At 33.4% G+C, this 27,268-nt stretch overlaps 2 protein-coding genes across 4 annotated transcripts in view; one reads left to right on the top strand and one right to left on the bottom strand.

Moving 5' to 3' along the window:
* Positions 1-299: 299 nt before the first annotated feature.
* Positions 300-27,268, top strand: part of LOC132278540 (transcription factor GTE9-like) — a 40,171-nt gene continuing 13,202 nt past the window's right edge. The window contains exons 1-5 of one of the 3 annotated variants that reach the window (XM_059780355.1): positions 300-601; positions 1,364-1,641; positions 1,736-1,799; positions 2,086-2,204; positions 2,318-2,882. In XM_059780355.1, coding sequence (XP_059636338.1) covers positions 1,393-1,641; positions 1,736-1,799; positions 2,086-2,204; positions 2,318-2,491 — 606 coding nt within the window. In that variant the 5' untranslated portion in view covers positions 300-601; positions 1,364-1,392 and the 3' untranslated portion in view covers positions 2,492-2,882. Of the gene's footprint in view, positions 602-1,363; positions 1,642-1,735; positions 1,800-2,085; positions 2,205-2,317; positions 2,883-27,268 lie in introns of those variants that run through there. The other 2 variants (XM_059780354.1, XM_059780352.1) reach the window with 2 other exon arrangements.
* On the bottom strand, positions 3,672-15,144 carry LOC132279171 (oxoglutarate-dependent flavonoid 7-O-demethylase 1-like). The gene is made up of 5 exons (XM_059781105.1): positions 15,013-15,144; positions 13,300-13,523; positions 5,721-5,842; positions 5,114-5,438; positions 3,672-4,119 (listed from the first exon to the last, which is right to left on the bottom strand). Exons 2-5 carry the CDS (start codon positions 13,345-13,347, stop codon positions 3,775-3,777), a joined length of 840 nt encoding a protein of 279 aa, XP_059637088.1. The 5' UTR covers positions 13,348-13,523; positions 15,013-15,144; the 3' UTR covers positions 3,672-3,774.

Raw genomic sequence — 27,268 nt, 5'->3', positions numbered from 1 at the left:
TTAGAAAGAAAAAAAAAACCTACATTTTGATTTATCGACAAACTCTCTCTCATTAAAAATTGAAATGCAATAAGAAAAAAAAAACATTATTGTAGTGAGGGTAACGCGGTCATTTCTGCATTATCCCCTTTATTTATTTATTTAGTATTTTTTATTTTGAAAGTTAAGGATTCTATTGACATAGACAAATGTACACGGGCCTAAGCCCAAATAACAAAACACAAATCCCACGACCGAGGCCCATTTGCACTGAGCTCACCGGATGTAAGTTGTTGTTATTCTAGGGTTGCTAGTCTTCATCAATTAAGCAATACGTATAGCGCCCCCATCATCATCTGATAAAGCCCTCTTGACACACACACAATCTGACGATCAGCATAAACCCTCACACACAATCAGACGATCAGACATAAACCCTCGCACACACAATCAGACGATCAGACATAAACCCTCGCACACACAATCAGACGATTCTCGACCAAGGAGAAAGACCGTGTCTCGCCGCCGATTCTCCTCTTCCGGTCTTCTTCTCCGGCAGATTCTCTGGCCGAAGCTCGGTCTCTCTCTCGGATTCTCCTCTTTTTCCTCTCTTCTCCCTCGGGTAAGTCTTCTCCCTCTTCTCATCCTATATATCTATATATATAAATATATGAGTTCATGTTTGAAAATCAAAAATTGAAGGAGGTTTTGATACATGTTGATTTGGGGATTTTGGATTTTCATGAGGAAATTTGGGATTTCATTGTGATGTAGGTCTTTATATGTTGCTTTGTGTTCAGTTCTTTTGGAAAAATTGTGACTATGCTTGCATGTATTTCGAATTTTCATTGGGGCTGTGAATCTGTGATGGTATATATATATTGTGTTAATTTCAAATCTTGATGAGACTGTTTTGATATATATATATATATGTTGCTGTATGTGTTGATGAAGCTGTGATGATGAAATATTGAGTTCGGAATTTTTGAAACAATTGTGATGGACTGTGGCACGATATATATTTACATGTATGGCTTGATATGTTTGGAAAATTTTTGAAACAATTGTGACTGCTTGCATAAGATATATTATGTGTTCTAAAATTTGAAGGGGCTGTGTTTTGATTCATTTATGCCTTGCACTTCGAAATTTTAATAAGCTGTGATGATGATGTTGTTCAACTGATGTTCAAATTCTGAGTTCAAATTCTGTGGAAGCCTCTGTATATATGGTTCCTATTCTGAAATTTGAGGAGTACATGAGTTTTATCTTGATTATCTTGGTTCAATTGATGTGTATTAAGTTTCATTCTTGTCATTGAATTAAAAAAGAAAAAGTGATCTTTTTAATGTAATTAGTCTTGTTTGGGGTGCTAATTGTGCAGTAGGTGATTCATGCATTATTGGTGACAAAATGGTGTCTGGGATTCGTTCTGGAAATCTGAACTGTGACAAGACAAAAAAGAAAAATGTTAGGAAAAATTCATTTGTGGAAGTATCAACTGGAAAGAAGGCGCACCAATTGCTGGGTTTCCTTCAAAATGATGGTTTCACCTACCTGAAAGCAGAAAAAATCAAATTAAATATTGAAGCATTGGATGATAACACATTGTGCGAGTTGGAAAGAATTATCAGGAGTTGTCTCGATGCAAGGGCTATCAAAGTAAGTATTTTTCATTGATTAGTTTTCAACTGCAAGGTTGAGGTTTTGCTGTTGTGGTTTTGCTCATTAAGCTTGTTGTCTAATTCTTCTTCAGGCTGGTAAAGCTGACCAGGCTAAAAGGGAGGAAAAGGAAAGAGTTGCAAGGCTGCATGATAAAGGTAATCTTTACTATTCCATAAATGAACTCAAGTTTTATTAATTTGTGTTTTAGATAAATAAGTATTTGGCTGAAATTGAGAAAAAAAAGGATAGGATATTGGCTCCCCTATGGTCATTTTTTAGTTTGCATTAAGTTTCTCAGGTGTGGAATGCTGACAGGAGCATAGGTTCCATATTGCATGAAGTGACTTTACAAGGGGAAATGAGACATTTTTCTCTTCCTTCTAATTGAAACAAAATGTCAATTCAAAATCATATTTGAACTCTTAAATTTCTTGTTTACAGATAAGGGCAGAGTTGAACCCCAAATCAGAGCCGATGAATCTTTTTCACAAAAGATAGCAGAAGCACGACAAATGATGCGGAAGAGAGAAAGAGATGCTGCCCGACTTCGTCTGCAGAAGGTTTATGTTTGTCTATTTTTTGTTCAAAATTTTTTTTTTTTCTTTCCTGATGTACACCTTTGAATCTGTTGCTTAAAAAGAAATTAACTTGTCTTCCCCTTTCCTCGTTTCAGTTGGAGAAGACTGTAGAGTTCGAGGACAATCTGCAAATTGTCCAATACTTTGAGAACCTTAGAGTATTTGTATCAAATAAACCGTTGGAGTTATTGGGTTTGTTTCTGAAGGAGGATGACTTCTACATGGACGAGGAGGCGATTGATGTAGAAGAGGGAGAGATCTTGGGATAAGTTTCAAACCAGAATAGCTTCCAACGCCATTCATTTTTTTCAACAATTTGGAATCAGTTCATTCTTTACAACTGTAAAAGAAAATTTTGCAAATAGAAATGTATATGTTTACTGCTGCAGAAAACTCTGAGAAACAGGGCTAAAGCTTGCCTGAAATGGCACAAGGCTAAAGCTTGCCTCTTATGTACAGAGAGATTGCCACTGTAATTGTTTTTTGGTGTTACTTTGGCACGGTGTATTTTGACTTTTGCTAGGAGTTTTGACTCTTGCTTAGTTCCTAGTTGTTGAGTGGCCATGTGCCTTGTTTGTGAATTGTATAAAAATTCACCTGTAACTAGTTTTATTTCAAGTTAATAAATCATGACACTGTTTCTTCTCCTCTGGTTTGAAACTTTCTTGTTTGAGGCTTGATGAAATGCTAGGTTGCAATTGATGCATTGATACACTGCAAATGGATAAAACTTTCTTGAATTTGAATTCTTTGCAATGTCTATTGATATGTCCCTCAACTGCTTTTTTTGGTCTTTTCTTTTGGCCTTTGTAAGTTCTGTGTTGGCCTTTTGTTTTAGCAATAGTAATACAGGGTTATTGTATAAATAATAATCTCTTACCACTCACCAAGACTCGTTCACAGTTTCTTGATTCATTGTGGTGTGCATGTAGTTTGTAGCCCATGTGATTTCATATGTGTACATATGAAAAATTCTACTGCCAATGATACGTGGATGTTGCAGGAATGAGGTATTAATCCCATGGAAGGTAGCTGCCTCGTATCTCTCACACTTCAATTCAAGGCCCTTATTAGTGCCCATGGATAATAATAACTCAAGCTTGTAGGTATTAGTGGCTGGAATGAGGTATTAACCAATGATACGTGGATGTTGCAGGAAATGAGGTATTAACCACTTTGAAGTTGGGATCAAATTAGTACCTCCATAAAGCTCTCTTGTGTTTTGGATCATGTACACTTTCAGTTTCTACTGCAATTTGCTGGTTCCTTTCGCACCTGATTACCAAATTAATGTTCAAGCCTTCGGATATATAAGGTCTTAGCAGTACCATATATACATAAAAACCAGTATCATTCCATTATTATGCAACCCTAAAGTGTAACAAGTTTAGATTGTATCAAGGGTTGGCAAAACAGAATTGAATTATCCCACCATAAAATTCATCAATGTAGGAGGACAGAGACTAGTATAACATTACATACAGGAGGTACCATACTACCATTTACAAGATTTAACTTCAAACCATAATATAAATCGATCACACCATTTTATTTATAACAACATTAAACAAGACACAATTTTATAAAATTTAACTTCAAACCTCAATATATTACACCATTTTATTTGTTGACCAAGTTCATGATCACCATCAATTTCAATTTGCATTCGCCCTAAGAATGACTTTCCATTGAGCTTATGGGAGTAGAAATCTTTGACACACTTCTCCATCTCCACCCTTTTGAACAATGGTGGGTTTTCTGGGGTTATAGTACGAACTGTAGGTCCGACCTTTGCTTGGAAGTTGGGATTGAAAAACATAGCAATAGAGATCCTCCCTTTCAATGGATTTACTGTCACCCTGTGCTCAATGTTGCGATAGACACCATTGCTAAAGATCTGTACATGAACACAATAAACAGAAAGAAATTGAGAAGGCAAGCAACAAAGAGGCTGACCAAAATACAATGTTAAGAAAGACACAAATACAGCTTCATCCATGTGGTGGAGATAAGGATGCTTTGCGAGATGATAAAAATTACTAGAAAAGATAAGATAAATAACATGCGAGGGGAACGTTAGGTAAAACAAGATAAAATTACGAAAAGTAGACTTAGGGTGGTATGGTCTTATTCAACGTAGGTCCCTGTATATAAAAAGAGCAAGACTTGTGTGTTTTGAAGGTAAGCAACAAACAGGCCGACCATATATGAAGATCATTAGTGTTGTTTCCTAAAGATATTTGGAATTTAAGTGTTTGGTGTTAACAAGTTAAATGATGGAACTCACACCATGGCCATATTATGATGTGTCTGTGGGACGATGAATAGTAGAATTTAACAACTCAAACAGTGGGAAAAGGAAAAGGAAAATTCAAATCAAACTAAAGAATTCACCTTTTATTATTATTATAAGTATTAAACGAGTCTTAGCTATTTAGACCAAGGTAGGTGAGTGTAAAAAAAATTTAAAATTTATTACAGAACTTCACAAATTAAGCATCTGTACTTAATATACCAGCAATTAGTAAAGGAGCCCAGAATGTTGAAATGAGTGATGCTGCATAAGCTAATTTTAGGAAAAGGAAATTGTGATCCTGCAAAACTTATGTCAGGCAGTAGTAGCTAGGTAAAAAATACAGTACTAGTCCAGTGTACAAGACTCCTATCATTGCAAGATTTAGGAAGAGTCAGCTGTAAGTTGTCTTACGTACTTGTGGAAGGCCATTTCTGTTTTGAATCTGTGACCTCTAGGTCACAAAAGAGCAACATTATAAAAGGTACCTGTATATTTTAAATTGACATCCAAACCAGAAAAAAGGTATTGAAAATTTATTAGATTTAGTTAGTGATAAAGAGAATGGGGAAGGATCCAACCATGTAGGTATACAAACCTCTAGAAAGTCTCCTACCTTCACCATAAAGGCACTAGGAAGGAAGTTTGTAGGGATCCAAAATCCATCTTTTCTAACTTGGAGGCCTTCCACTCCATTGACTTGGAGAAGGATGGTGTTGCCAGAAGCATCCGAGTGCGGTGTAAAGCCAACAACCAGCTCTGGTTTTGGACATGGTGGATAGTAAGTCATCCTCACTGATTGCATCCCATATTCAAACATCTCTTCTACCTCTTCCTCATCAATCTGTATAGCCTTTGCCATCAACCCAAGAAGTGTTTTGGAAAGTTTTTGCAACTCAGAAAAGTATGATTCCAAGGTATTCCTGCAGTGATATAGATGAAATATACATACATGTAAGTATTTACACACATAAATACATAAAATATACACATATATGTATGCATGCATACTTACATATAGTAATGCATAAATACAAATATATTATGTGTGTGTGAGAGAGTGAGAGAGAGAGAGCACCTAAGTGATGAATGGATCTCTGGCAAGAGGGGTGGCTTTCTTCTATGGTTGGGGGTTAGTTATCATATAAAATCTATCAGCCCAGTCAACCTTTTGATCTTCGGAGAAGAGAATGGTTTGTCCATACCTTTCAACATCACCAGGCCTCATCTTATGTTTCATTTTCTCTTCCATAGGGAGCTTGTAGAGTTCTTCAATCTCATATTTCAGTTTCTCCACTAATGAAGATTCCACTCCCTGGTTCACCAGCTATAAACATATATAATCACTACTGTTAGTTTTTGTGCATTATTTTCTTTTTAATTTGTAAACATATATCTACATATATATAAATACAAACAAACAAATTGGAAAACAAAGCTTAATTATTGTATGGTTTTAATTTGGCCAAATCTATAACTTGTATTTCTTTTAGTTTCTTTCTTTCTTATCTTTTTGCCTGCAACAATGTCTTTGAAATATCCAACTAGCTAATTTGCCATTTAAAGTTATGCTATGTTTTGGACCGAATCCACACCTTGAATTTGGAATTTGAGGAAATTTAGGACAAGTCTGAATTAAATTTCCTTCAATTCTCAATCTAAAACGTCGATTCATTACTCCCAAAGGCAACATTACAGAAAACAATGAACTGTGGACTGAATTCTATGCTTTCCAAGATCAACTTTCAAAGCACATCTAGGATTGGAAAGAATATGACGACTAAAATTTTGTGAAGGGGGGATGAAATTAAACCTGAAAAATGCTCCACTCTTTGCACGTTGAGTGCAACTTCTCTAGTTGATAATCTTTGGCTTCTTCCATAACCAAATGTTCCATATTGATTAAAGGAATTGTGGGCCAGGAAGTTCATCCAAGAGAATTGAAGATTCTTGATCCAGTTGAACATAGTGGTTTGGTATGGCAAGCACGGGTTCTTTCGCAAGCTCCTGAACACTAGGTGAACTCCTAGGGCTAGGGGTCACTGGTTTTCGCAAGCTTCTAAACTAATATTTATTTAGTAGTTTTGACGCCTACTAAATTTTTCATGCAGAGATACCCAGGAAGTTTATGCGTCTGAGTTGAAACAACATGCTATAAAGATACTCGATTTCATACCTAAAGCTCTAAAGATTGAGGCTGGGGATATAAGAGAGTTGTTTGAAGAAGGAATGCAGTCAATGAGGATGAACTACTATCCACCATGTCCACATCCAGAGTTGGTTCTCGGCCTCACCCCACTCTGATTCTGTTGGCCTCACCATCCTCCTTCAAGTTAATGAAATGGAAGGTCTGCAGATAAAAATTGTGGGCATGCCACTTTCACTGCTACTACCCAAAACCTTTATCACTTCTCCCTCATCATCAAGATGCCTTCAACTTGAACCACAATAGTCTTTACTAGAGCATTCATTGTTATTGGGTATGAACAAACCATAGCAGGTCCGGGCTGACTTGATCTTAATTGCACCCATCAAGAGGCAGCGCTACTATTAGGATTCTCTCTCTATTTTGCCAGCATATGGATACTGTAATATCTTTAATTATAGTGCAAACTATCCCACTAAATCAGGATGCAGATCAGTTAGCAGTCATGTCCTCAGCTCATGGTAGCATCAGGCATCAATTATGAGAAAGACAGCCATCAAATTAGGAGAAGTGCTCTCAGAGCTTCCCAAAACGCCACTACATTCAAGCAAATGTGAAAGTCACAGGCAGCTAGAGAGAGAGATCCTGATATGTTTATTAGATATTGTTATTAATTAGAAAAATAAAGAAGTATAAATGTTACTGTGCCTGCGCTAGAGTGCAAGAATTTACAAAGTAGCTAATACTTTACAGAAAATGTTGCCAGTTCATACTTCTAAACTTCCAAAAGTATCTTCAAGTAACACAAAATCCTTGCATTATAATGTTGGAAGAAAACATAAACCTTGCAACAAGTTGTCTCTGAACCTAGCATATTCATGAACACGCCCTTGGTGTACAAGATTACGCATTTGCCCCTAAATCTTCGACCATGAGCAAGAGGTAACCACCGTAACACTAACTTGTGAATTTTCTAACTAAAGTAGAAATTAAATCAAAAGTCAAGCTCGCTAACATAGACATCATTCATAGGTGAAGACTTTAGCCTCAGCAAGAGTAGCTATTACTAAAGACAATGTGACCGGTAGGGGGATTGGTGAGATTGTATTGACCGAACGGAAGAACCGAACAGACACTAATTTGATCAAGGAAATTTGCTAACCTAAGTTCTATTGACTTGACAACTCTAATATGAGTTTACAAAAATAAATGGACAACTTATTCTTTTTAATAATATTAACTTTTTCTTATTTATGAGTCAATAGAAAACCATTCTTAGCATAAAAATATACCATCACATTCTATGCCACTGTACAAGGCTGTCCTTGTGACCCTGTAATACCATATTTGCTGCTAGGGTATGTGGCATGTCATGACCTATTCCCATTCTACATAGCAAAATGATCCACGTTCTTCGAGACATCAACTACAAGTTTTAGTAAGAGAGCTGAGTTTTTTTTTTTTTTAACTGCATTATGAAGCCATTTTTTCAAGAATTACAAGCGTGCAATGCTAAATGTTAGGACATCTGCAAGCAGTGCGCAGATGTAATGGCTTACAGAGTAGTATCATCCTTGCCTTAATCCCATATAAATGGGGTCAGCGACATGAATTCTCTTTTTCCATTCTTTTCTATTATAAGCCATCTCTCCTCTAATATTTAACTTTTTGAAATGATTTCATTCCATGTTAATTTTGGGCACCCGCTCTGCCTCCTACCCTCTATGCAATGGCTTACAGATGAGAGGAATAAAATGACACAAAGAAAAAATGTAGTCTTCCTCTTCTTACTGGTGCATCTATAGGTCTTCTATGCAATGGCTTACATGTGAGAGGAAATAAATGACACAAAGAAAGATCTTTAAGTTGAAGGGTACCACGGATGTTCAAGAAGTAAACACTGACATAAAGAGTGGATTATTTATATAAAACTCTTTCTAGTTGCTCACCAATTGAAATTCAGGCTTCCATATCTCCATCTCCAAAGGCTAACAACCTCAACTTTTAGCACATTTTATTCTAAGCCGCTAATCGAGTCTAGCATTATCAAACTTATAAAAATTTGGAAATTAAATCCCTCACTCCATTCAGCAAGCAGTTGCACAACAGGCCATGCATCCCAAAAATTGGCAAAAGCCAGATGTCTTAATTGGACCATACCATTAAGCCACATTAATCCTGTTGGGATATTTTAATAAAAATCCTTATTTATTGTGGTTTATTATATTTTATTAGTATGTTAATTCCTAAAACTATTTGACCATCAACGGTTACAACCCAAGCATAATATAAAAATTCCCAAAAAATCCTCCTCAAGTAGCCTCATTAAACATCAGTCAATTCATTGTTCAGACCCAGAATGCTAAAAGAATCATAGAGCACACATGAGTAACAAACACAAATTCCCCAAAAAGCACACTGAGAAATTAGCAAAATAATAAACACTTAACATTCAGACACAAAATCAATCACTCGTCTAGGTACATTTTAATCAAAATGAGTATCACAACAGCTAATGAGAAGCCCAATTACAGCTAAATCATAAAAGATAGAGCAATGAGAGATTAAAACCATAACAAAGCAAACCAAGAACGAACACACCCCAAGCAAAACCGTAAAGTTCTTCTCTTACAGATACAAACATACACATAGATGTGAGCGCGCGTGTGTCAGTGTGTATACGGACAGAATGAGCATTCGACGACGGTAGGCTTGAGAGTGAATGGCAGGGAACGTTTGAAGCCCTATAGATATCTTCTCTTTAGAGGGAGAGAGAGTGAAAGCGTAAGAGAGAGATATGTAGTTACAAAGGAGCGAATGTGTGGGAAAACTGCATAAACGTGCAGAGTCCTACAATGTACACAAAATTAAATTCACAAAAGATTAATATACACATATATATATACACACACACACACATATACACTGACCCAAATGTATTAAATGACTATTATATCTATTGTAACTTAGGGTGTGATGATGTTGGAGTGCTAAAAGGGTCAGGCCTTAGTGCCCCCCACCCTACATTCCCAGGTTTGAATCCCCTCCCCTATCCCCCACTAATTACTAATTCTCTAACCATTACCAGGGCCCAGGACAAAATATATATATATTATAACTTTATTTTTAATATTAAATATTTGTTTCTTTATAAAATAAAAAAATAAAAAAAATTCAAGCTTTTTAAGTATTTAAATAAATATTGAGCAAGATCCAAATGTGTTATGACGAGAGGTCCTCGTGTTACTCGTATTTGAGCCAGATGAGAGGTAAGTATATTTGAAATTAAAAGAGAGGTAAGTATAATTATTACTAAATAAATAAATAAAAATATTCAACTGAATGCACTACTTTCAGCACTGGTGTTGGGATCCGGTGCAAAAAAGAATCAACTAAAAAAAATTTAATGTTGTTAATTATTCTAAATTCCTAGCAGTATTTTTTAGTTGTCCTAGCGTTTTAACAACAAATAGATAAATACAGTCTCGAAGAGCGGAAAAAGATACATATTGAATGCACCACTTTCAGCATTGGTGTTGGATTTCGGTGTAGGACCTCAACAGCTCACAATTCACACGTGTTTGATGGCTCATAGTTTACACATGCCTGAAAGTGCATGCATCGTGTGCCGTCTAATACGAACAACTTCAACCATCACAAGTGATGGTTTTGTTGGATAAAATTCATCAAAACTAAAAAAATCCAGCCATCATTTATTATCATACCCTTTTATTTTTCAGATATCTAAGTAGTAATTAGGAAGTTTGACCAAGAATATTTATGTGGGAGTTGCTTTTTTTTAAATTATTATTAATGAAAGATTCCAAAATTATAAACATATGCTTGATAAATTGAGGATTGTTAATTTAAGGAAAATACATGACAAATCTAAAATATAAAAGAAGGAAGAAAATAGGCACATCTAAAGTGTACTCACTTTATGTGAAGTTTAGTATATTCTGGAGTCTGGACGGTAAAAAAACGTAAAAAAGTTTTAATTACATGTGACATATGAATAATAGTAATTATAAATGCAATATATTATTTTAAAGATGTGTCATTGCCTAGTGTACTAAGAAAATGTTTGGACTCTCAAATGTTAGAAGACACGTTCAAATTTTCAGAATATCACTTTTGTCTAAATAATAATATTAAATGTTAAGTCTATATTTGGTTCAGCTCTCTGTCGCACAACGATCATATTGCGGCATATATTCTTAAATAAAATTTCACTCCCATATCTGGTTAAATTTTAAGAATATCACTTTTGTTTGTGTGTGTATAAAATTTTAAAATATATAAAAGGGAGGGAAAAAGAAAGGGGTGAAATTAATCTAGGGTTTACCTGGGAGGTAAAGTCAGCAGCAGCAAAAATAAACGAGGCAGTACTGCTTTTAGTGAGAAGAGGACGAGGCTCGAGCTTGCCCAAATACCATACAAGAAGTCCCATCTTTGAATACGACAACTATGATGATGAAGATGAATATGAAGGAGATAATGATATATAGAATGAGGGAGAGGTTTTGGAAACCCTAATCTTAGAGAGATGGTGAAGGCTGGTGCATTGTGCAGGAAATGGAGATTGTAGCCAAACAGGGGAATTGGCGATGGGATTTGAATCTCTGCTGGGATTGGATGATGATAGTTGTTGAAGAAGGAAGGAGCGTTTGGTTACGTTTCTCATGTGAAAAAAGATTCCCATTATTTTTCTTTTCTGTGGTTTGCCCTATTTCCAGGAATGGATTGACTTGGAAACGGAAACAGCATCTATTGTGGTTTTGGCATTTGAGAGTTGGAGATGGTTTCAGGTTGGTGTCGGTGTCTATCTCTATCACTGGTGGGATTAGCATAATTCAAGAAATGAGGTTTATTTTAGGCCCGTGACTTTCTTAAAGATGCAAGCAGAGTCCCTTGGATAAAGCAGTGACTTTGGAGAACAACCAAACTCATATTGAGGAGGCTGCCAATTTGGATAAAGATTTTCCCTTTCAAGCTGGAAAACTTTCCTCGCTTGTTGGGTTTCTGTCTAAGGAGCTTGGTCTCCTCGGGCTTGCTCTTCTCTGTTATTTTCTGCAACCTTTCTTTTCAAGCATTTCTTGAATTATGCTAAGTTCTACAAAAAGCTCTGATTGTCAAGGAAAGTCACCCAATGGCTTCATGGTGCTACAAACAAAATTCCTCTAGTATCAAAAAACCTAAGAGTTCTTGTTCCATCCTTACATCAACCTTCAAAGGACTGAGGTATTCCCACACTTCGAAAAGCAAAAAACTTCCATTGATCCTCATGTTGGGCTAATAGACGAGTGGGGAGTGATGTGCATGACTACAGGCTCCACCTACCTCAGGGTAATGAGTAATTAACAATTGCTTATATTATAAGTACTTATATTCAGCATGATAAATATCATCAAACAATCACAGTACAACCAAGAGGTTCTTAGAGGTCCACCTGTTCAAGACTAAAGATATTTTGTACCTTTCCTGTCTCACATTTTGGTCATTTTTAATCAATATACGTATATTGAAGGCAAAGTCTTTTGAGGAGGCACTGTTCGGAGAGATGTTGACAACTTTAACAGATCTCCCCATTTGCACCATTGAAGTTCAAGTCCCCAAATGAGATTATGCCCTAAGGCCTCCTCCTTAGATTATCCATCTTGACGCTACTGCCCCTGATTCCTAAGAACAGTCACTTTATACAAAAAAAATGTCAAAAGTTGAGTTCCCTACGTGGTATGCCCTTTCCAGCACCCTAGTTTAACAGGGACAACACTGGGTAACTTCAAATCTACTGCTCCTGATCCAGGTAGGTCGACAAGCATCTCAATCCCACACCCCAGTAGGGCTTCATTTATACATTCATAAGCAACAACTTACTTCAAGCTTAGTTCTTGAGAAGCCACAAAATGTGCATTGATCGAGTGGGACGTGCATAATTTTCTTACTGTTGCTGCTTTTAGACCTCAAAAAGAGGTTCTATGTGTCTAGCCATTGATGGTGGTTGCAGATGGATCTGTTTCTGGTGATCGATAGATGTGACCCAAGATCAAGAGGTCTACACATACCTATTGTTCAGTTTGCTGCACTTTAGGCCTTTAGATCTTCCCATTTTGGATTGGTGGTTGTGGTGTTTTTTTTTTTTTATAAATCCAGTTGGACGCCCTTGTAATCCTATATTGGATATGTTTATCTAATGAAACCTCAGCTTGCCTATCAAATATTTATATATATAATATTGGTGATTTATAAGAACATACTCAATTATTACTCAAATAAAATGAGATATGGTGAAAGAAAATGGTGCCCCTCTAGCTTATGGGGGAAAGAAAAATGGTCCCACTCCCCCTCTTTCTAATAGATAGAAAACTTATCTCTGCTATTAAATTTGATTTTTGTTCTTTTCCTTTTTCAATCACCCATGTGAAGAATTAGGGTGTCTAATTTAGATTTGTGTGTACATATCCTGTACCCATACCCATGTCATGTCTACAAATGTACAAGAAGAAAATAGGAGAGTCCATGTAACAGAGCTTATATCGTTAAATATATTCTATAACGGTATTTTATAAATAATAAAAAAAAATACAGCTCTTTTAAGTAGCAGCAAAAATGTATATAAAAAAAATAAATGTGGTTACCTTGTAGAGCCGCATTGAAGAAGGAAATAGCATTGACAGTAGGTCCATAAGTAAGCTGCCCCACAATAAGTGTCCTCAAGGTAGTGACTACATCACGCTTTGGTCGGACTCTTCCCATGAAATTATACCACATGCTGTGCTGGCCCTAAAATAAGCATCCTGTATCCAGCCATACGCAATGTCCTTAGAAAGTCAAAGGAACCAAAAGATGGCATTGTAATCGTCTGACAAAGAGTTATATTATGATCAGTCAACAAGAATATATAATTAACAGAATTTACCTGTTCATTAAACCCATTAACTGCATAAAAAGAAGTTCAGAGAGTCATATGCCGAGTTTCTAAAGGAAGCCACTTTAGAAAGAATAATTTGTTACTTAAATCTTTCAAGTAGAATTGAGAGATTAATCTTTTTAGATCAGCCATGAGGCATACAAAAATCAATCAAACAGCTCCAGCGACTGGCAGTAGCCCTTACCTATCCCAAATTTTAGGTCCATATATTTTCCAAATAGAATGTGTGTGTGTGGTTTTTTTTTTTTTTTTTTGAACGGCATGTGTGTATGTGTGTTAGACAGCCATATTTCTAAGAATACAAATTTGTATCAAGGACTGACTAATCCTTCTATTCATAATTTTCCTCCATTCGATGTAAGGATCAAACTGAACAAGTCAGATTTTTTGCAGCTTCAAGGCGGATTTAATAACCACAGTGACAGCTTTAAGGTTGTGCCGCCATTATGACATGTAGAACAAATAATAAATATCGTACATAACTTCCTTCGAACCATAATTCCTTATTCATAGTAGATACCCAGGATACGTAAGTTTAAAGTGAAAGCACAGGCTAAAACAGTAGAAACAAAATTCCTAGATTGTAGAGTCAAGAACCTCCAATATGCTCCTCAACCAAAAGTGATACTTGATATGTATATAAATGTGTTATTAGACACATACAAGTTCAAGTCTAAACATATGCAGGTAATGCGCCATGATGGGTAGGACATTGATTTACAGCCCCCAGGTGCAGGAGCAAAACTATTGTGCATCATAGATTGGTTCATTTTTTCAGTGATAAAAAGGGTGGACATTGATTTACCCACCCTCTTGAAACTTGAGTTTGTTGAAAACGGGTGAAGTTGAACTTGACGATAGTTCGCCCCCTCATGGGCATCATAGGTACATTAGAAGCTAAGTAAGCCCCCTCATGGGCATCATAGGTACATTAGAAGCTAAGTAAGTGATCACCAGTATTATGTTATTCTTTCTCCAATTGTTACATTTTCTTTTTCCCACTGTTAGGAAGTCTTTACCAATAAATTGGGTTAGTAAGTCACTCCCAAAATACAAACTAACACAACAGGTTGAGAAATAACTCAAAACATCAATGGATCACTAATCTGTACTTTTCCCACTTGGCACATTCCTTCAATTAAATTCTGGTCCAGCCTTTTGCAACTCATGCTTATAAAACCGTCAATGGCATTAATAATTTTGCATACCCAACAAAAATTAACATCATTTTTTCTGCTAAAATTAATATCACTGACCAGACTAGCATCATGATCAAATCTATTCCACATCCATTCTACAATAGGTCACTTGTTAACCAAATTATCAATGTGACAAGCAGAATGTGTGTGTATATGTATAACATTTTAAAATATATAAAAGGGAGGGAAAAAGAAAAGGGTGAAATTAATCTAGGGTTTACCTGGGAGGTCAAGTCAGCAGCGGCGAAAATAAATGAGGCAGTGACGCTTTTAGTGAGCAGAGGACGAGACTCGAGCTTACCCAAATACCATACAAGAAGTCCCATCTTTGGATACGACGACGATGATGATGCAGAAGATGAAAATGAAGGAGATGATATATAGAAGGATGAGAGAGAGGTTTTGGAAACCCTAATCTTGGAGAGATGGTGAAGACTGGTGCATTGTGCGGAAATGGAGATTGTAGCCAAACAGAGGAATTGGCCATGGAATTTGAATCTCTGGTGGGATTGGATGATGATAGTTGTTGAAGAAGGAAAAGATTCCCATTATTTTTCTTTTCTGTGGTTTGCCCTATTTCCAGGGATGGATTGATTTGGAAACGAAAGCAGCGTCTATTGTGGTTTTGGCATTTGAGAGTTGGGGGATTGTTTCAGTTTGGTGTCTCTCTCTATCACTGTGCGATTATGCTGATATATATATGTATATATATATAATTATATACTCGTGTATATATAAAATTCTGTTAGGTGGGTCCACTTTCCAAAGTAGGATTTTCAATCCAATCGTTTCGAGATATATTTCTCGAAAACTGTTTTTTACAAAAACTTTTTTCTAAGTAAAATATTTTTTTATTTTTACTTTTCAGTATTAGGTAAAAATCATAAATATATATATATATATATATATTAGAACAAAATTACAAGTTATTTTTGTTAGGTTTATTTTACTCAATAAATATTTACTTAAATTTCAGATAATTAAACACCAAAAAATTTAAAATAAAATCAATTAAATTCCTTCTATTTTCAAAGAGAACAAATATTACTTAGATTAGAACTCTTTGGGGTTTATGAACTTAAATTGTAAAAATAATAATTTATTTTTTGTTGTCTATTGTACATATATATTTATTAAACTATTATTTGATTATTATTACTATTTTTTTGTTTAGACGTTGTTTGGATAACTTATTCAATATGAGTAAACAATTAATTTGCGACTAACATTTGATTGTCACTTAAATATTTGCTTAGAGTTTTTGTTGAACTAAATAAATTTATCCTTTAAAAGTCAAACATTGCAAATCAATGCTTAAAATGGTTCAACATTTATTATCTAGCTAATAATTTTTTTTCAGGATTTAATTTACCAAATGTTTGGGATCACAAAGTAAGTACTCCGTATTACCTTATAGGCAAGTGAATGTGTGATGTGTTTATGATTAAGGTATTAAAAATACATAAATAAAGATTATTAAAAAAAATATAATTTGTTGCATTTTATAGATCAATAGTAACATAAGTAACTTAACTTTTGAAATCAAGAAAGAATGTTTGAAATTAGGAAGAATGTGTCACCCTAATCAGTATTCAATGCAACCTAAAATGAACAGATATAACCTATTAGATTGGATGTGTCTAGTGATGAACAGACACCATGTGAACCATTGCAAACTATTGGAATAGATGTGTCTAATGGTGAACAGACACCATGTGAACCATTGCAAACTATTAGAGTGGATGTGTCCAGTGATGAACAGACACCATGTGAACCATTGCAACCAATTGGAGTGGTTGTGTCCGGTGATGAAGAGACACATATAAATGGTTGTATGCAGTGATGAAGAGACACATGTAAATGGTTGTGTCCAGTGAAAAGACACATATAAATGGTTGTGTCCAATGATAAAGAGACACACTTAATTCGAAAGGGCACTTCTATTTCTATAAATACCCCCTTGGGCTGCCATTTGCAATTCATTCAATTCAATTTTGTTTTTCTCTCTCCCTTTCTAAACTTGAACCCAACCTAAGTAGGTTCAAATCATGGATTAAGTGGCCTGAGCCACTTAGACCCTAATCCAATTTCATTGAACCATATTAAGATTGGTCTAAATCATTTGGTTCGGATTGCTTCCAATTTAGCATTTATATAGTATAGATGCATTTTTGAGTCAGAGAGAGTATTACATTGAGGAGGTTAGCCGTATGCACGAGTTTGTAGTGCTGCTACTGGTGGATGTAGACCGTTGTATCGCGAGAGATATACGCCACTGAGTCTGTTAGTACCATAGCGGGTCGAATCTGTCTTAAGGACATAGTATTCAATACTAGCCTCGGTCCAGGTTTTTTATTTATTATTTATTAATTTATTACTTTATTTTGCATATTTAATTAAATATATAGTTGCATATTTAATTAATCATTTCTTAGCATATTGTTAATTATCTCATAGCATATTAGTATTAGGGTTGTTATATCTTAAATATCACATGAAGCATATATTTTACCAACAATCTTAAGACATATTTAGGCCTTGTATAGATCTTATTATATGTTTCTATTTAAGATATAAACAAGTAGAGATTATACTAATAATTGAGATATAATAAAATATTGTTATATACATAATTATATGATAACATGCTAAATATTGATGTGTTCAATATTATGTGAAATTGAAGCATGTTATATAAGTAGATTATTGAATTATTATTTATATAATTCAATATTGGTTGAATTATTTTAATTTTGTAATATTATATTATGTAGTATATTATATTATCTTAAATTTGTGCCAACTAGAAGTGAAAAAAGGTATTTCGTTACTTTTATCAATGACTGCACGAGAAACTGTTTTGTATATTTCCTACGAAGCAAGATGAAATTTTAAAAATGTTTAAACATTACAAAAATGAGGTTGAGAATCAACTTGGTAAAAAGATCAAGGTATTAAGAAGTGATATAGGTAATGAATACGAAATACCATTCATTGACATTTGTTCAGAACATGGTATTATTCACCAAACTATCGTTCCTTATTCACCTCAATGGAACGGTATTACTAAATGCAAAAATTGTACTTTAAAAGAAATGATGAATGCTATGTTAATAAGTTCTGGTTTAACCTAGAATTTGTGGGGGGAGGCTTTGCTTTACAAAAGAAAACGAATGTGACACCATATGAATTATAGAAAGGTCGAAAACTTTCCTATAAATTCTTAAAAGTGTAGGGGTGTCTAACTAAGGTTGCAGTTCCTACTCCTAAGAAAGTTAAAATTGGACCCATAATATGGCGACCTTGTGGGTGGGTGGGTGGGTAGGTGTGTTGTGGGCAGGTGCAAGAGGCACTGACATGCTACCACACTGAGCGAGCTATAGGTGCATAGTCCCACACCACCTACGTAAGGGAAAGGTAAAGTGATTTTATGTGGTAGTGTTATCTCCAATTGGTATGAGACCTTTTAGGATAAAACACAATAACAAAATCATGCGGGCTCAAACCCAAAGCGGACAATATCATACCATGTGGTGGAGTGGATCGTTACATAAAACCTTTGATAGGTTATGCTCACAACAGTAGTGCATATCATTTTCTTGTGCATAAATCATACAATGATCGAAAATAAGGATGAGCTTAGACGTAGCAAGATGGCTAGAACATCTAAATCTTTTAGTCCTAGTTTTCTAGCATGTTTATTGGAGAATGTGCCACAAATCTTTGTGGAAGCAAAGTCTTCTCCTGGATATTATTGTTTATTAAATTAATTATGTGATATAATTAATCAGGTGATATAATATTATTTATGTGAATTTAATATTATTTATATAAGTGCTTACTTTTATTTGAGATTATAATATTGAGCTATGCAGTTAAATTACTTAATGTGCATAGTAATTTAATTTTACAATATAGTTTATTTAATGTGTGATATTATTAATTTTGTATGAGATCATGACTGGTTTATGTATTTAATACAACAGACAAAAATTGACTAGTCTAGCTATGTCAATTCTCCCGATAGTCAAGGGAAAAGATCTATATTAGTGTTTAAAGACACGTATAGCTGTAAATGGGCTGAATAAGAAAAAAAATTCTGACAATTCTAAAGAGTTTAATAGAAAATGTTATGGATACAGTAAACAAGTATACTGAGACAAGCTAAATCAAGCTAGTTAGCTATAATGTACAATTTAGCTAAAAGCTAAAATGTTACTGAGTTGCAAACTAGTTAACTTAGCTGTAAGCTAAAATGATTAATGAGGTGCACAAAATCTAAGAGGAAGATGAAAACCAGCTAGTTGGTTCTAGCTGTCAACTTGGTAGAAAAAAAATAAAAGGATGATGAGTAACCATTTTAGTTATAAGCTATTTAAGTTATACATCATATCTGCTCCTGTAGGAAGGAAGAATATTACTTATAAAGTAGTAGTTTTTTGAAGAATATTCTTCAAAATAAATTTCTCTACTACCAAAGTAGGTAGACTACTTAGATAAGTGTGTACTAAAACTATGAGCTACTAGAATTGATAGCTGAGCAAACTTAACTTCAAGCTAGTAGTAATTGCTGAGAAGTGGGTGTTCATCATAACCTAGTAGTGAGATATGAGAAGAGTTGTACTTAATCTAAGCTAGTAATGATATCAAAGAATTCACTTTTAACTGATAATGATAGTTGAGAAGTGAATGCTCACTATGTGGTGATGTATCCAAAGCTTAAATAATAATCGAGTTATTTGCTTGAATGATTGAGTTATGTGATGTGTGACACATGAAAGGTTATGACATATTAATTAATATGACTAATTTAACATGAACCTAAGCATAAATAACTCAAGTCATAAATATGAGAAATCTAGAAGCAAATATTAATTAGAGCTCAATCTAATTAATTTCTCTAGCATTAATTCACAATAATGTCTGTGAATTATTATCAGAATAAGTTAGAGATAAAGTAACAAAGTGAATACATATGCACTAGAGACTATTATACATGCTTGTTGAGAAGCGAATATGGAACATTAAAAAGGTAGATGAGGTGAAGTATTTAATATATAGTATTTCCAGAGTTGGAAAATCATAATAAATACATAAGAGATAAAATTTCAGGATTATCTCAAAGTTGTGGGGAGATATTATCCATAGATGAAATCTGCTCCGAGTCACTCAACTTAAGAGAAGTACTTATACATGTGGGGGGTTCCGAGTCCTAAGAATTTTAGGATATAACCAAAAATCATTTTTAGCATTATAACAATAGTACATGTTATTTCCTATGACGAAAATATTATGGAACAACTAGAAGAGATTTTTTTTTTTTTTTTTTTTTTTTTTTTTTTTTTTTTTTTTTTCCAGTTAAAGAGCTGGGTTATTTGTTCCAGTTGAAAAGTCAAGTGTGCAAGCTTATGACATAAATGTGATGTATAAGTTATTGTATGCCTTAAAAAATAAATAATATACTAATTGGTATATTTAATATGAAAGATTCAACATCTGATAACATAGTATATTCTCAATAGTTTGAGATTAAGATAATACTAGTTATGATAATAAAAGCCTAGCTAACTTTTGTAGATGAAAATCTCAAATATAAATACTAGTCAAAGTATATCATTAGTTGAGATTGCAGAGCATCTTAATAACTGCGTTCAATTGCATATTTTCAATCCAGGATAGGATCACTGAAAAACAATAAATGGGTAGTTGAGATACATCCTAAGTCCAATATTTCATAGATCGAGGTATCTAATTAAATTGGAGGTGTAATAATGATATAATCTAGATGTGGGATATTAAAGATTTCAAATCCAAGAGTGAATATGTCTTTTATATTAAAGGTGTAGTTGCATGTTCTCAATATAACTCAAAGTTAGAAACTTTGAATAAATCAAATAGGAAAGTCAACAGACTTCACCTAGAGGACATTTCAAAGTAAGTCTACACCTATGCCACTAAAGAAAATGATATTGCTAACAATAAGCAATTTTAGGGCATAAAGTATACAGTTGTTCTTAACTGGAGAAATCTCTGTAGAGTGTATTATTTCTAAACACAACATTGTGGCCATATATAAAATTATGGTTGTACTAGAAAGCAATTGTACATATCATCGAGGGGAATTGGGTTAAAGCCGAAAGCTAACGAGTCACCTTAATGGAAACCCAACCTAGCTAACTGGAGATTCTAAGATCTAGGTTTAAAGGGACAACAGAAATTCTGAGTGACTCACCAGAAGCACTGGGAAGATATAAATCTTCTACCCATTTCTATGATGAAACAGTGCTACCTACACCGAGGATTAGGATAAACTATGTTTTTAATGATTCTTATACCTTGAAAATTCAAGTGGGGTATGGTAGGATACTCTAAATAAGAAGTCACCTATATGAGTGTGAAGTGGGGCCGCTTCTATGAAAACTATAAAGGCTAAGTTTTCTGAAGCACTTATTGAATACCAGGAGTTGTTCAAGGCCAAAATGAACATAACAATGAGAACCAACTCTGTGAGGAAGGGAACTATGTGTTTGCTATTGTCTTGGTTTACATCAACGGTTGAACAGTTCAAGACATCATGTTTACTGGTTAGCTAATAAATCCGATAGTAATACACTAGGGAAGGTTCAAAGGCAAAAGCTACCTATCCTGATGCAGTTACTTTCCAACTATACTCTCTCTAATGTTTGCATGATCATCTTTTGCATTTAAGCAGCCAATTTCCATTCATGTAGGGGATTGTTAGAAATTGTGAATGAAAATTGTTTTATTAGTCATTAATAAATGTTTTTTACCGAACAAATGTGATTAACTTAAAATGAACAAATATAACCTATTGGAATGGATGTGTCTAGTGGTGAATAGACACCATGTGAACCATTGCAAACTATTGGAGTGGATGTGTCTAGTGATGAATAGACACCATGTGAACCATTGCAACCAATGGGAGTGGTTGTGTCCGGTAATGAAGAGACACATATAAATGGTTGTGTCCAGTGATGAAGAGACACATATAAATGGTTGTGTGTAATGAAAAGACACATATAAATGGGTGTGTCCAGTAATGAAAAGACACACCCAATCCGAAAAGACACTTCTATTTCTATAAATACCCCATTGGGCTGCCATTTGCAATTCATTCAATTCAATTTTGTTTTTCTATCTCCCTTTATAGACTTGAACCCAACCCAAGTGAATTCAAACCATAGGTCAAGTGGTCCAAGCCACTTAGACCCTAATCCAATTTCATTGAACTATATTAAGATTGGTCTGAACCATTTGGTTTGGATGGATTACATCCACTTTAGCATTTATATAGTATAGATGCATTTTTGAGTCAGAGAGAGTATTACACTGAGCAAGTTCACCGTATCCATAAGTTTGTAGTGTTGTTAATGGTGGATGTAGACCGTTGTATCATGGGAGATAGACGCCACTGAGTCTGTTAACACCATAGTAGGGCGAATCTGTCTTAAGGACATAGTATTCAATACTAGCCTCGGTCCAGGTTCTTTATTTATTATTTATTAATTTATTACTTTATTTTGCATATTTAATTAAATATATAGTTACATATTTAATTAATCATTTATTAGCATATTGTTAATTATCTCATAACATATTAGTATAAGGGTTGTTATATCTTAAATGTCACATAAAACATATATTTTACCAATAAAATTCACAAATTATCATTTCAAAGTACCATCTCATTCTCTTCCTACCCTTACTAAAATTCACAAAGGAATACGGACGTTTAAATTATTATCGTTGTTTTTTGTGGGTTCTTTTTTTTTTTTTTCTTCAACTATTCTCTGTATCAATATTTATCTAATGCATTCATGAATAAAAAATAACTAATTGGTACAATATAATTTGAGGCTATTACCTAATTGGTAAAATTTTGTGTGACTTTCACTCCCCTCTCTGTCATCGAAATAGTAACATAAAAATTCATATCAAAAAAGAAAAGTAGTCCACATGTGACGCATGTATACTTAGAATAAATTATATGGACTAAACATGAAAGCTCATCATATTAACAAATGTGCATCAACCACGTAATTGGATGAAAAAACATAAATATTACTTTTGGAAGCACGGTATTGGTAGTTTTGATTTGAAATTGGAAGAAATCTTCCAATTCCTCGATTCGGTGCTTCCAAATATAACAAAAGTGATTTGTAATAATCAAACCCAATTAAAGTGATTTATAAACTTTTAATCTTTTTTTCAACACCTTTAATCTTTATCTTAACACATTTTAATTTTTTCTTGACACCTTTTAAACTTTTTCTCAATAACTATAATTTTGTTTACATTTTGATCTTATTTTTAACACATTTAATCTTTTTCTCAACACATTTTAATATTGTTCGTAACACCTTTTAATCTTTATCTCAATACGTTTTAATCTTTACCTCAATAAACAAAAAAATTAACATACGTGTATCAACCACAAAATTGGATGGAAAAACATAAATATTGTTTTTGGAAGCACGGTAATGGTAGTTTCGATTTGAAATTGGAAAAAATCTTTCAATCTATCGATTTGGTGCTCCCAAACACAACAAAAATAATTTGTAATAATTGAACTCAATTAAGTGATTTATAAACTTTAATCTTGTTCTTAACACCTTTAATCTTTATCTTAACATATTTTAATCTTTTTCTTGACACCTTTTAATCTTTTTCTCAACACCTATAATTTTGTTCTCAACACCTTTTAATATTGTTCTCAACACCTTTAATCTTGTTCTCAATACATTTAATCTTGTTCTCAACATTTTTTAATCTTTATCTTCATACCTTATGATATTTTTCTCAACCTCAAATCTAAGTAATCTCAAAAAATTAATAAATGAAAAAATCAATCAATTTGAGGTGTCATGCCCTACTCAAATAAGACTACCATAAAAACTCATTTCAATTGCTAGCACATAACAGATGCTCACTACTTGAGTAGGGTGTTGATTTATTCATTTATTATTAATAAATCAGATCACTCATATTTGAGATTGAGAACAAGATTAAAATGTATCGAGGTAAAGATTAAAAGGTGTTGAAGTAAAGATTAAGAATATTAAAAATAAGATTAAAAGGTGTTGAAAACAAGATTAAATATGTTGAGAAAAAGATTAAAAGATGCCGAGAAAAATATTAAAATGTGTTGAGATAAATATTAAAGGTGTTGACATTGGCAGATCTAGGAGTGGGCTTGGCTGGGCTCAAGTCCACACAAAAATAAATAAAAAATTTTACTTTACCTAATTTTAGCCTAGCAAAAAATAAATAAATAAATAAATTACTACTATTAGCCTACCCATAGATATATTAGCCCATCCCACTAACAATTTCTGGATTCACCCTTGAGTGTTGAGAACAAGATTAAGAGTTTATAAAATCACTTTAATTGGTTTCGATTATTACAAATCACTTTTATTATGTTTGGGAGCACTGAATCGATAGATTAGAAGATTTCTTCTGATTTCAAATCGAAGCTACCAATATTGTGCTTCCAAAAGCAATATTTATGTTTTTCATCCAATTATATTTATATATAATTTATATATATATACATATATATATATATATATGACTTTTACCATGATTATACTGATGTGATTTTTACCAGAATTGATTTTCACACGTATAAAGAAATGATTTAATCTCTTAATTTATATATAATTATTAATTAAAAAAACTCTTTTTAGTCTCTTAGCTAGTTGACAAAAGAAAACTCTTCAATAAAAGTAATATCCTTTTTTTTAAAAAACATGCCTTAAAAGAAACTCAAGTAGTGTTGGAAATGAATTTTATTTATTTATTATTATTATTTTTTTTTCATTAACGCAGGTTGCGACCGTTTCACAGTTAAATTATCTTTTTAAAAAAACATGCCTAAAAGAATGTAATCTATTGTATAGCACTGGTACAGCAAACGAAAGAAAAAAACGCAAAAGCTCCCCAAATCTGATTTGGCTATCACATCAAAATTAAAAAAGAAAGAGTCGCCTCTTACATGGTATAAATGAAAAGAAAAAAAATACATGTGCTTTCTCTTTCCCCTCACAAACAGATAACTAAAAACTCTCCAAAATTAGATATATACAACACTTCTCCTCAAGCGTCAGCTTTTGTAAAATTACTTTCGACCCCTACTTTTTCTCTAAACGACAAATATATTTTGTAGAACTTTAATAGGATGAATAAATTATAAATTAAAAATTCCTTAATATAAATTTTAAAACAATAAATATTTAAATTTAATAGGATGAATAAATTATAGATTAAAACTTCCTTAATATAAATTTTAAAACAATAAATATTTGATTTATACATAGTATAGATAATATTGTATTTGTATAGTTCTATGACTTTTTACTTTGTAAATTTAAATTTATGAAACACGGAAATAAGTAATTTCCGGTTTGTGATTATTTTCTTTTGCTCTCTTCATCTAATTTTGGAGAGTTTTTAGTTACTTGTTTGTGAAGGGAAAGAGAAAGCACCATGTGTGTGTGTGTGTGTTTTTTTTTTTTTTTTTTTTTTTTTTTTTTTTTTAAATTCTGACGTGGCTTAGCCAAATCAAATTGGGGAAGTTTTCCGTTTTCTCTTTGGCGTTGCCTATCATTACTCATTATGGTTTACCAGAATAATTATTATATTGATGATATAGGGATAATGATTTGAAGTCTGAAAGTTTGACATTAATTTATGTGAGTGAAAGCCGACATATAATAACCCTTTTGTCATCAATTATTACTTACCTAAAATTAGTTGGTATGTGACACCGAAAAGGAAAAATAAATCTGCGGCGCTACATCTTCTTTTATTATAAAATTAAATGGCAAGTACTATACCTTATTTATTTTGTTTGGATTAGAATATGTGATTGGTCTATATATATATATATATATATATATATATAGTGTAAAGTTGTCATTAAGTGAGTAGTGACTAGGGTTACACATTCCTTCTAATTTCAAAAGTTATGTAACTTGCGTTAATATTGGTCTATAAAATGCAACAAATGATAAATTTTTAGTAATATTTATTTATTTATTTATTTTTAATACCTTAACCATAAACAAATCGCACATCCACTTGCCTCTAAAGTAATATGGAGTACTTACTTTGTGATCCCAAATATATGACAAATTAATTCCTAAAAAAATTATTAGCTGAATAATAAATGTTAAACCGTTTTTAAGCATTGATTTGTAACTGTTGATTTTTAAAGGGTAAATTTGTTTAGTTCAACAAAAACTCTAAATAAATATTTAAGCGACAATCAAATATTAATATCAAATTAATTGTTTACTCATATTCAATAAGTTATCCAAACAGTCTCAAAATGATTCATTTATTATTTTTATGGGCTTTTCTTGTTTCCTAACAAATAATTCGCACTCACTTCACTAATGCTTGTCGTTCTATTTTAAGAGAGAACAAATAGTACTAGATTACAACTCTTTGTGGTTTATGAACTTACATTGTAAATTTTTTGTTATCTATTGTACATATATATTTATTAAACCATTATTTGTTTTTTTTTTAGACACTGTTGGGATAATATTCAATATGCGTAAACAATTAATTTGTGATTAAATTTGACTGTCACTTAAATATTTGCTTAGAGTTTTTGTTGAACTAAACAAATTTATACCCTTTAAAAATCTAAGGTTACAAATCAATGCTTAAAAACAGTTCAACATTTGTTAGAATTAAAAGAGAGAGTATAACTATGTAATGTATTGATGTGTATAAGATGTATACAAAAGGGGTTTATATAGGAGGGTTATATACGATGAACAAGTAAACCCTATATGTATATGGTAACTAAATATATTCTAACCATGTATAAGATTACATATACATGGTTAGAATATATTCTACAATATAGTAATTATATATTTTATACATGGTTAGAATATAGTAATAATATATTCTGACAACCCCCTCAAAATCAAGTAGATTCAATGAAACCATCTTGAGTTTGGAAATGAGATATTGAAAGCAGCTTAACGGAAGCGATTTGGTGAAAACATCAACGATCTATCATGTGAAGTGATGGACCGCAATTGTAAAGTCTTCTGAAGAAGATGATGACAAACAAAATGACAGTCAATAGATGTAGCTGACGTGGCAGGATGATGTGGCGCGACGTGGATTTAATGTGGAAGAATGACGCGGCAGTGCTGACGTGGCCTGACATGTGGCACGGTGTGGATTTGACGTGACAAAATGATGCAACAGTGCAGACGTGGTGCGGCGTGGCAGAATGACGTGGCAGGATGGCGTGGCCTAACACGTGGCATGGCGTGGATATAACGTGGCAGAATGACGCGGCGGTGTTGACATGGCAGGATGACACATGGCGCGGCTTGGATCTGACGTGGTAGTGTGTAGCGACGCGATGACGGAGCTGATGACCACTGATGGCGCATGGTGGCACAGTGACAAAGCTGATCCAACACG

The sequence above is a fragment of the Cornus florida genome, unplaced genomic scaffold, assembly GCF_030987335.1.
Source record: "Cornus florida cultivar Cherokee Brave unplaced genomic scaffold, ASM3098733v1 CherokeeBrave_3.0.0_Hap2_Chr10, whole genome shotgun sequence".
Lineage (NCBI taxonomy): Eukaryota > Viridiplantae > Streptophyta > Magnoliopsida > Cornales > Cornaceae > Cornus > Cornus florida.
Note: the sequence above shows the minus strand (reverse complement) of the source record. Positions and strands in the feature narration are given on the sequence as shown.

Bases quoted from the DNA above. Each gene is read 5' to 3' on its own strand.
- LOC132279171 (XM_059781105.1), bottom strand. From the start codon at position 13,347: ATGGACCTACTGTCAATGCTATTTCCTTCTTCAATGCGGCTCTACAAG. The intron at 5,843-13,299 runs GTAACCACATTT...ATATGTTTATAG, and splicing joins CTTCAATGCGGCTCTACAAG to CTGGTGAACCAGGGAGTGGA. The intron at 4,120-5,113 runs GTTTGTATACCT...GTTCATGTACAG, and splicing joins AGGTAGGAGACTTTCTAGAG to ATCTTTAGCAATGGTGTCTA.